Source organism: Astatotilapia calliptera, chromosome 8, assembly GCF_900246225.1.
Source record: "Astatotilapia calliptera chromosome 8, fAstCal1.2, whole genome shotgun sequence".
Classification (NCBI taxonomy): Eukaryota; Metazoa; Chordata; class Actinopteri; order Cichliformes; family Cichlidae; genus Astatotilapia; species Astatotilapia calliptera.
This window is the reverse complement of record NC_039309.1, coordinates 9771408-9782918: the sequence shown is the minus strand read 5'-3', so window position 1 is coordinate 9782918 and position 11511 is coordinate 9771408. Positions and strand designations below refer to the sequence as shown.

Genomic DNA, 11511 nt, shown 5'->3' with positions numbered 1-11511 from the left:
GGCACCACAGCAGGTAGTTCCACATGTTTAATTTGTTAGATTTTTTTTGCACCAGATTCACTTCCTATCACAACCCCAAAGGGATCCTCCTGGGATCAAACCAGGGAGCTGTCACTTGTTTGGAAAACGTGCAAACCACTAGACTGAGAAAGTCTGCAATCAGTTGGGACTGAATGGGGTTAAGTAGTCAACTGCATGATATCTGTTTGCGATGTGATTATTCAACGTGATAAATCAGTGAAAACTGCTGCTACTGCTTACATACAAATACATATTTACTTACAATTAGAGTCCAGTCATAGCCTCAGATCTGAAACTCCACAAATAGTGATGTATTTGCTGCAGAATAGACAATTTAACCAAGATATATGAGCTACTTGGTAACAATGCTTTTATGTAGGAATATAACAAGACCACAGCCAGTTTGCTACCAGCTGAGACCAATTCTCTTTGGCACACAGATATGTCATAGGTGAGTGGTACTCTTTAGCAGCCTGACTCGCACTGTTTACAGTATTTGGCGAAGAACAATTATTTCCAAACCTTTAGCGGTCTATTTGAGACCGACTGCAATCAGTCCAATTTAGACGGTTTATTTGGAAACAGGTCGCCTCCCACCAGGTGACCTGAAACTGGTCACCCAGAGGTGGATGGTGACCACCTTTGGTTGCCCAGTCACTGCAGCTACTTGCAATCAGTTAATGTAATGTAGACAGATTTGTCCTTGTCGCAAGGAGGCTGCCTCCTCCTAGTGTGACTGAGCCACAGTAATGAGTACTTTTTGCACCACTGTAAAGCTGGATCTGGAATTACACCAGGATTATTTTGAAGGAACAGAGGTGTATAAGACCTGTGTACCTGAACTTAAGGGACTGTCCCACATATGGAAGAGTGTACACTGTCAGTCGGGATAAGTTATGAAGTGCAAAGGAGTCCACTGTCCACAATAAGGTTGTTAAATAAGCGTATCTGTAACCGGAAGGTCGCCGGTTCGATCCCCGGGCTCTCTGTCCTGGTCGTTGTGTCCTTGGGCAAGACACTTTACCCTACCGCCTACTGGTGTTGGCCAGAGGGGCCGATGGCGCGATATGGCAGCCTCGCTTCTGTCAGTCTGCCCCAGGGCAGCTGTGGCTACAACCGTAGCTTGCCTCCACCAGTGTGTGAATGTGAGAGTGAATGAATAGTGGCATTGTAAAGCGCTTTGGGTGCCTTGAAAAGCGCTATATAAATCCAATCCATTATTATTATTCATTATCCATACTGCATCGAGTGATCAGAGCTCTTTAAGCAATTAGTCTCAATTATATACAGTATTACCCGAGCTGAGCCATCTAACCTCCTGACCAGACACACAAGTTACTGGTGTCACGGATCTGCATTAACCTCCTAAAACCCGAACTCCACGGCATGCATTTTTATTTCTCTTTGATATTTGGGCATATTGGGACCCGATGAATGTAAAAACAAATAATTACCAGATTTTTTTTAATTTTTGTTTCTAAGAAAAATGAGAGCCACACATGAGAATATTCGTTTAAAATTTCGATAGAACAGCAGCAGTATAATGTCCTCGTAAGTGGATATCAGGCGCTTGTAGAGTAAAATTACGTATTGGTCTAAATCAGGGGTGCCCAATCCCGGTCCTCGAGAGCTACTATCCTGCAGCTTTTAGATGCATCCCTACTCCAACACAGCTGAATCAAATGGTTTGATCTCTTCAGCATGCCATCATGTTTGGCAAAGGCCTGATAACAAGCCATTCATTTGATTCAGGTGTGTGGGAACAAGGATGCATCTAAAAGCTGCAGGACGGTAGCTCTCGAGGACTGGGATTGGGCACCCCGAAGCCATACCAAATTATTATTAGAGCTGGCCTACTGGTATTATACAGCTAATATATATATTGTTTGGTATTAAGCTTTGCGTGTTTCATATTCAGTTTTTCAGCAAAATGTGTTTGAGTCCATAAGAAAAGATTCATTCTTATATCTGGAGGAATAAATATATTTCAATAAATATTAATGTTAGCCCGCGACTTTGTTACAGTTTTGAATTTTGGCCCACTGTGTATTTGAGTTTGACACCCCTGGTCTAAATAACCCAAAATGTGATGTCCACATATGTGGACGCCAGGTCCTAGGAGGTTAAGCGACAGAGCAATCTCATGAAATAACTGGGACAAAAAAGACAAACAAACGTGTCTGCAGAGTGGCAATAAATCCTTTATTGGAAAACTACAGTATAAGCACTCTAGTGTTCTCCGCTACAGTGATGAACTTTAACTTTGCAGAGCAGACAGCGGGTAGGGGTTTAAAAATCAAGCAGTTTTAACAGGAACACAGCGTGCGAGGACCTCGCTGATGTACGTGTTATTTTTGGCAACCAGCTTCTGCTTCATTTTCCTGAGCTTTGCCTTCACTTCCTCCTCAGTCATGGTGGCAAGTGGAAGTGACTTCACCTTCTGCAGAAAGTAGTGGATCAGGTTTTCCCCCACCTGAAAAATAAGCAGGGCATGGGTGTTACAAGAAATTCAAACTCTCTCTTCTGGTTTCTGAATGGACCTCAGCTCTACTCTCTGAAACGAGGCGCTTTTGCTGCCTTTAAGTCAACTTTCTTCTGATTGGCTGCCTCTATCTGTAAGAACACAGCAACAAGTGTATTTTTTTCCCCTTGTGCTTGTGACATTCCTTCACCGTGGAGAATAAAATACCCATCTTTTTACAGTGTGAAAATATCAAAGGAGGAAAAGGGCTCAAAGCGACAGTTCTGTTATCCTTCACTGGCAGTAATTAGTAACACTGGGAACAATCAGAGCTGTTTGTAGCAGCCAGGAATCTTTTGAGGTGATGACTTTCCTAGAAAGGGATTTCTAGTTCTGAGATTCTTGCCTCAAGTTTACTTTTATGTCTAACCGCAGATTTTCAATAGAGGTTTTATTTACTATGATAAGATAACCTTTATTAATCCCACACGTGGGAATATTGTTGGGTTAAGGCTGCCGACCTTTGCCAGCGCAAGGACTGAGCACCTAAGCTTGCACCTTCTGAGGAAGTCTGATGTGGATCTTGACTTGTGTTGTTCATTATCCTGCTGTGGACACCATCCTGTTTTCGTCTTCAGCTTTTTAAAAGATCCCGAGCTTCTGCCACTCTAAAATCCGACTAATATTTCCCCTGTTACGGGGGAATTCAAGTTTGTGCTACTCGATCTTGCTTAGGAAAATTTCTTATCACATCTGGCTCTGCAGTGAAACGGCTGAGATTAAACGGAACTGCACATGAAGTCTTGTGAGTAACTAAATTGTCAGAAATTACCATTGTTTCAGTGCCACTGAGCAATCATTTTTCTTGCAGTCAGGCAAACTAGTGCAAAAGATAATGTTAATCTATGTAGGAATCAATAGGCTGAAGTCTGATGACTTGTCCTCAAGGGCGAAGGCCAGTATTTCAGACTTTCAGAGCCAGTAGATATCCAGGTCAAGACTTCTTTAATGCATCCAGAGAATAAGCTCAACAGAAATGAGGCAAAATGGTGGTACGATGATTAGTCTCACAGCAAGAAGGTCATGGGTTCAACTCCACCATCTGGCCAGGGCCTTTCATTGTGGAGTTTACATGTTCTCCCCCTTGTCCTCAGGGGTTCTCTCTGGGGTCTCCGGCTTCCTCCCACAGTCCAAAGACATGCAGTTAGTGGTGTGAGTGCGAATGGTTGTCTGACTCTCTGTATTAGCCCTCTAACAGGCTCCCATTCCTTTGACAGCTTCAAGTGTATTCTTATTTTTGCCCCCTGCCCTGACTTTTGGTCTCTACACTTCTTTTAATAAAAATCTGCTATTATTAGCAAGACTAGTAGTCTCCGTTTGCAGCACAAACGCACATTTATGCCTCTTGTACCAACAATGTAGTGTTTATTAAATGATAAATAAATGTCACTATGGACACCGCTGTGTCTAGATTATGGTGTTGGTATAATAGTGGAAATCTGAGCCTTACCTGCTTGTCTGTCTTTCGCCTCTTAGCCTTGGGCTCCTCCTCCTGTTCCGACTCATCTCCTGCAGGTTCTTGGAATTCCTCCAGCTCCTCCGCCTTCTCCTTCGCAGCGGCCAGCACTGACGGCGGGAAGCAAGCCAACTCGGCCACGTGGATTCCAAAACTCTGGTCACACACGCCTGAAGACAGAGACGGATCACTCTAAAGGCGCTCTGGGCTGATTATAATCGTTTGTTGAGATTAACATTTTTAAAAGCACAAAGCTGCGTTAACCCCGAGCGAAACCACGTGCTGACCTGGCTTGACTCTGTACAGCATTGTGAGTGTGTTGTGCGACGTCAGGGCTGTGACGTGCAGGTTGTGGACCGTGGGCTGCTGAGCTGCCAGCGCCGTCAGCTCGTGGAAGTGGGTGGCGAACAGGCAGAAGCAGCCGATTTTGGAGGCGATGTGCTCGCTGATGGCCCAGGCCAGACCGAAGCCGTCGTAGGTGGACGTGCCTCTGCCGAGCTCGTCGATTATGATGAGCGACTTCTCTGTGGCCGAACTGTAACAACAACAACACAGACGATGAGAAAACCTTCCCGTATCTGCTCATCGGTTATTTGTATAACTATTAATAAAGCTCGTCTGTTCTTACCGCAGAATGGCGGCTGTCTCTAGCATCTCGGACATAAAGCTGGAGACTCCTTTCACCTGGCTGTCTCCTGCACCCACCCTTGCCAGGATGCTGTCCATCACGCTAAGCTCCGCCTTCTCGCATGGCACAAAGCAACCAATCTGAGCCATCAATGCGATCACACCCACCTGCCGGATAAAGGTGGACTTGCCACCCATATTTGGTCCTGCAAAGGTTTGGAAAGCATAATGATTTTCGAGGTACTTCCAAGACTTAATAAAAGCTGCGCTTATTACAACATAGGGCTGATTTTTACAGTGATGGGCCTCATCAATGACAGCCAGACAGCCCACATGGGAGAATTTGCCTTTAAATCCACCCTTGACTTAATCTGTGCTTATTTTTCACCTGTTATGATATAGAAGCTCTTGTCTTCCTGGACAAAGCTGATGTCATTAGGTATGAATGCAGTGTCTGCATCCATCTCCATGCAGGGATGTCTAGCCTGCAGCAGCTCCACGCGCCTGCAGCCATGGTCTAAGAGCTGGAATTGAGGCCGAACGAACGGCACAGGAGCAGACACCGATGTGACGGCAAAACTCGCCACGGCGTCCAGCTGCGCTATCACGTCGCTGAGCGTCTGGAGGGGATCCACGTAACCTGACGGTTTAAAACATTTAGAGCCTTAAATGAACCATCGCAGGCGGAAGACCGCATCATGTGCAGGCTCCAAAACGATTTTGTATTTGATAAAAGAAAGACCGCAACATCACCAGTTCTTTGACGTCTATGCAAAAATTCCAAGTGCTGTAAATTTTACTGACCTTTACAGAAAATGTGAACGAAATCAATTAAACGGTCTCACAAAGCAACTTTCATGCAATTATGACATTTCCAGTTTTCACGCAACCCGGATACAATCGTTTCCTATGCTGTTCAAATCGATGCCTTGCTGAGAAGACAGTGAGGAGCATGTGATGAGATTCCTCACCTGAGGCAATGTTGATGATCTCTTTAACGATGGCGTTCTGGGCTTCCTCATACTCCTCCCTGCTTTTGGTGTACTCCTCGTTCAGAGAGCTCAGCTTACTGCAAGCGAACATACATCGGCGTGAATCATCAGATGGCAAAAAAAAAAAACCCGCAAAAAAACGAGCAGCGTTTTGTGATGCTGACATTAGAGGCGCGGTGAGGCACACCTGTTGGTAAAGCGCACACCGTTCTTCTGCACATCCAGCGTGGTGAATTTCTTGTTGTTCCTCAGACTCTTTTCCTCCTTGCATGTGACTCTCAGGTAAAATCCCAGCACGGCGTTTGACTCCAGCTTCACGGTTTTACCCGCCTCCAGACCTGAAACACAAAGTTACGCCAATCTGTTTAAGCATAAAAGCCAAAGTGGAAACCTTCCTTTAGACGGCCGTCACCTGCCTTGCACAAGGATTGCTGCGGCACCAGGTTAGTTAGGACACACAGTCATTAGCCACTATATTAGGTACACCTGTTCAACACCTCATTAACATAAATATCCAGAGAACCTATTTAGGAAACTACCTGTTTTTGTTTTCTTGTAGACACACACACACACACACACACACACACACACACACACACACACACACACACACACACACACACACACACATATTTAAATTTCAATTAAAAGAAAAGAATTAGTATTAGGTTATTTATCACTATATTCATGTCGTACTTTACAAGTTATTCCTCTAAGAACAGATTCTTAATAAGGTTATTGTTTTATATTATGTATATACTGTAATTACCTAGTTCTCTGGCTGCACTGTTCAGCACTGTCTGCATGCGTTTTTCCAGCACATCCATCTTTTCTCTCAGCTCACTCAGCACCGGATCAAATGATGCCTTCACCAGGTACTCGTGGTGGTCAATCTACACGAAACAAGAAATAAGTCAAATGCACAACAGGCTGTGTGCAAACGGAGGGCAAAATACTTTGAAGCAAATGAAAAGACCTGGTTCATGTCCAGTGTGGTTTCAATCATCTCTTGGTACTTGGTGCAGTCAGTCTGCAGGTCTCTGAGAGGCGAGAGGAATACTGCATTTAGCAGAACCTTGTTGCTACCTGCAACACAAACAAAGTATTAGCCTAAATTTTAGTTAAAAGTGATTTGAAGCAGACCAGATCTCAGTTTTGAATTCATCTGATTCAATACATAAATAGTTCCATGAAAAACAGCATCCTTTGTTTACACACAGTCAGCACGATGAAGCAACAACAATCTTTGGACTCCAAATAACAACAATTAAGAAACTGTCAAATCAGCTGTATGAAGCAAACAAGACAGCATCCCTGCAGCCTGCAAAACAGATTGTAGAGTGAGGTAAACAGTGTATAAGCTGCAGCTTACCCGTGTATCCCTCCAGAGCAGTGATAAGAGTCGGTATTTGGCTCACAGCCTGGTAGACACGATAACAGTCCTGCAGCGTTGCCGTGTGACGGTGAAACTTCTTGGCCAGTCGATGAAGATCGGGAAACCGCCTCAGCAAATCGTCCTGACAGGTCTGCCTCAGCACAGAGTCGCACACAAAGCTTTCCACCAGGTCAAGCCTGCACAAAAATATCCTCAGTAATTGTAAGTCCTGTAGAATGGCCTCCCCCAGAGCCCGGACCTCAGCGTTATCGAAGCAGTACGAAATCATCTTTGACTGAGAACTAAACAAAAGGCAGCCAACATCCAAAGAAGACCTCTGAATGTCCTCGAGGAAGCCTGGAGAAATACTCCTGAAGACTACTCAAAGAAATCACAAGAAAACTTGTCTAAAAAAGTTCAGTTCAGAATTTCCATGTATGCGGACATATCGGTAAATTTCTGCATCTATTTCGACTTTTCCTGTCAAATTATAAAAACATGAGGGCTGATTCATAATACCATACTTCTATTCCCTTAAATGCCTCCTTGAAATGTATAATGTTTGTTAAGCTAAAGATGTTTGACTAGGAGGTCTTATCGCCTACAGACCTGGCATATTGCTAAGTTGGATTTGATAAAGGTACAGAAACCCTCCATCCCTCATCACTGTATTACCTCTCCTCTATTTTAGTTTTGTCCATGAGGGGCTGTTTGATCCACTGGTTGACCAACCGCTGACCCTGCGGCGTACGGCACTTATTCAACAAACCGGCCAACGAGTGAGCTCCGGTGGTGTCGTCAGGTGAACCCTGAAGTATACAATTTGCATCTTAGTCGTGAATTTAACAGATGAATTACAGTGATGCACGGACAAATTGGGAATATTTTTATCACAGTCGTACGTATTTGCTACATAACAGAAAAAAGAAAAAAGAAAAAACAGGCTCAGTCAATAAAATCAATATGTCACAGCTACTAGAACTTGAACGGGTTGCTGGTTTTCTAAATTTCTTGCTGGTCATTTCCAAATTTGTGTTTTTGAATTCTCTAAATCACATCTTTTTGTTTTTCTAGCACAACAACAACCAGTTCCTACAGAGCCTGCAACCACAAAGAGCCTGTGGAGATACAGAAATTATTTTATTGCTGCCATATAATCTGCATCATTATAACTGCATTAATAAGCCAAGACAAGCCAAGAAAAGAACACTTCTGTTATTCTGGTGATTTTATCAAGGTGAAAACTTTGAGGCGTTGACACCGGTCACTTACCTGGAAGAGATTAAGAGCCCTGACGGCAGCGTTGTCCAGCCTCATGTACTGACCCAGGTCCAGAGTGGTCAGGTTGAAGGAGTTGAAGTTGGACTCATCAGAGAGCAGTTCAAGGAAACGCACCACTGCAGCCAAACATGACATTGCCACCTGAGAATGACACCACACAAGGGACCCTATGGTCAAACTTCCCACATAGTGACCTGTTCATATGCACGGTCTTCAGCCTGAGTGTCATTTAGTCGGCAGGAGCTGTTATGACTGGGATTTTATCAATAATGCTTAGTTCTAAATGTTGTTGTAAAATAAAGAAAAGTTTTTTCAAACCACCACCTTTTGTCAAAATGTTTGTTTTTTCCTGTCGTTCACCTGTTTGTCCAGCTCAGGTAAGGTGTTGCTCGCCACAGTCTCCCCTCTCTTTGCTCTCAGCAGCCTGTTGAGATCCTGGACCATGTCCTTGCTGTTGAACTCAGCTCTCTTCCTATCAGAGACTAGCATGCCGCCACGCTGCACCACCTACACAGACATACAAAAACAACAATATACTCGCATCACAATCTCTGCTTATGCAGCCAGAGTATTAATATTAATTTTTTTTAAGTCAGGCCTGGTTTAAAGAAAAGAACACTCGTTTAAAGACTTCCCATTTTGCAAGACTGATGTTCATACTGATTTTTTTAACATAAGTTTAGTAATTACCGTGCCCACATACCTCACGCAGTTTACTCCCATCAGTGTTAGCTTCCCCCTGGGCTAGGAGACACTCTTTGGGACTGATTTGGACAAGCAGGGATTCCAAGTTGGAGAATATCTCATTGTCTGGAAACTCGCACACTCCCATCGTCCACTGGGCTGCATCCACATACCCGACCCCAACAACACGCTGCCCATCAGCTCCAGTTGCAAGCCGCACAGCTACGACACCTGCACAGCCCTCTGAGCCGCTTTCCCCACCAAAAAGGATCTCCTCAAGCTGAGTCAAGTTTCCTGGAGAGGCCTGCATTTGGACACAGGAGGTAAGATCCAGAGTTGTTTTTTTAAACAAGCAGAAACCACCCTGATATGTCTCAATAGCCAGCACAGTACCTTGTACTCAATCTTCCAGTCGTGCTCCTTGCTGCTCTTGCTGTGGTTCCTGTACACCTCCACTCTGTACTGCCTCACCAACAGCAAATCTTTCACAAAGGCCTCAAAGTTCAGCTTGCTCAGAACCACACTCTCCAGCTTTCGACTCCCTGTTGACCAACAAAAACATGTCAAAATCTTTGTAATGCGTCCTTCTCATGGCACAGAGTGCTGGTGGTTTCAGTACACAAGTATCTCATGTGACCAGGTGGCATTTTTTATTTAGCAGATCATCTGCCTCCATCTCAGCCTGTCCCCAGCATCCTGCTTTGTATGTCCTCCTTCAGTATGTCCAAAAACCTCCTGTGTGGGCTTCCTCTTTCCCTTCTGCCTGGCAGTTCTAATTAAGGATCTTCTGTCTAATACATCCACTATCCCTCCTCTGTACATGTCCAAATCCTTGCCCCTCCAACTTTGTATCCAAAATGCGCAACCTGAGCTGTCCCTCTAATATAACCGTTTCTAATCCTGTCCATCCTCCCAATTAATTAAAATCTTAACATCATCAGTTCTCCCTCTTGTCTTTTTCTCAATGCCACTGTCTCTAAACCATACATCAAAACAGGTTTCACCTTCCCTTTCACTCTTGCTGCTACCCTCCTGTCAAAAATCACCCCCGAAAACCATCTCCACCTGCACTACCCTCTTGGTACTCTCTTCTTCACTTCTGTTGTGCACTATCCAGTGCTCTCCATGGTTGACTCAAGGTATTTAAACTCCATCATTTGTCCTAGTGTAAAATTTAGAGTCAGCACAAAGGTACAAGTCATGCAGGTTTTTGTGTTGTATGCTGAAAACTACCACAGAAGAAAGGAGCTGCAGCTAGCTATAAAGACTAAAACATCTAATATCTGGGTGAAGCAGTTTTTGTTCTCCATGTTTTTCTGTCAGTGACCTCACAGGAAATTTGTAGCTCAATGATATATCGCCATTTAAACAAATGAAATGTCCCTGAGACAATAAATGAAAACACTTAACTGTAAGAGGACCCCTCATCATTTCCCACAAAAACATACTCTGTCCAACATTTAATTAGCCATGGCAATGCTTCTGAACGTACAGGACCTGCTAGGGCTGCAGCTAATAGCAGCCACCTTAGCTACAACCTGTGAAACCCTTTCTCTGGCTACACGGTCACACCAACTAGGTTAGCTTAATAGTAAAGGCACCGAGGCACCCCTCGTCCCCTTACTTGTTTAAAAGCGCCAACTGAAGTTAGCTTAGTGCACAGCTAAGCTAGTACCTGAACCCAAATATTTGATGACCCCGTTCGTTTTGAAAACCTCCTTCGCCGCGAATATGGCGTCCTTCCCGTGAACCGTATAATATTCGTTACGGTCAAATATCCGGAATGTGGTGTCCGGCTTCTCCGGCATGGAGAAAATGAAGTTAAGAAAGCCGTGCTCGGCTGCGCTGTCCATGGACAGGTTCTGTTTCGGCTGCACCGCCATCCTGGAATCTCCCGCCACCGAGCAGAACCAAACAGGAAGTTGCGTTGACGAGATGTTCCCATAGAAACAAGAACGCAACCGGGGCCGCTTACTGGGAACATTTTTATTCACAAATGCAGACATTTCAAAGCTAAACCACGTATAAACAGATGTTTGAATGATCTTAAACTCTCGAGTAAGTCGCTGAAACATGTAAATGACAAGAACGCCGCTCGTTTCTTCTTTTACGTCTTCAGTAGCTCGGAACACTAATGTTATGTAAACATTTTCGAACCTGACTTAAAACTTCAGTAATCACCGGAACATAAATAATATCGACTTTCTAACTCACATTTCTCAGTAAATAACTCAAAACTAATGAAATCGTTTAAATGTATTAAAACTAAAAGTTATTACGTCGAAATTTTGAAATGATAACCCAAATTTTCGACTTCCATCCATCCATCCATTCTCTTCCGCTTATCCTTATCAGGGTCGCCTGGGTGGTGCTGGGCCTAACCCAGCTAGCATAGAGCAAGAGGAAAGGCACACCCTGGACAGGTCGCCAATCTATCACTGGGCTAACACATGCACACCTATGTGCAATTTAGAAACACCAATTAACATAATATATATACTCATATAATTATAATTAACCTCTTATGGATCAGAGTTGCCAGAATTTCATCAAA

At 44.0% G+C, this 11511-nt stretch overlaps 1 protein-coding gene across 1 annotated transcript; it reads right to left on the bottom strand.

The window, feature by feature from the left end:
• Positions 1-2198: 2198 nt before the first annotated feature.
• msh2 (mutS homolog 2 (E. coli)) lies at positions 2199-10929 on the bottom strand. The gene is made up of 16 exons (XM_026178379.1): positions 10633-10929; positions 9351-9499; positions 8977-9261; positions 8634-8780; positions 8265-8414; positions 7668-7801; positions 6990-7189; positions 6594-6703; positions 6387-6510; positions 5805-5955; positions 5597-5694; positions 5014-5265; positions 4627-4831; positions 4286-4533; positions 3993-4168; positions 2199-2494 (listed from the first exon to the last, which is right to left on the bottom strand). The coding sequence occupies exons 1-16, from the start codon at positions 10838-10840 to the stop codon at positions 2318-2320; spliced, it is 2814 nt and encodes a 937-aa protein (XP_026034164.1). The 5' UTR covers positions 10841-10929; the 3' UTR covers positions 2199-2317.
• Positions 10930-11511: the final 582 nt, after the last annotated feature.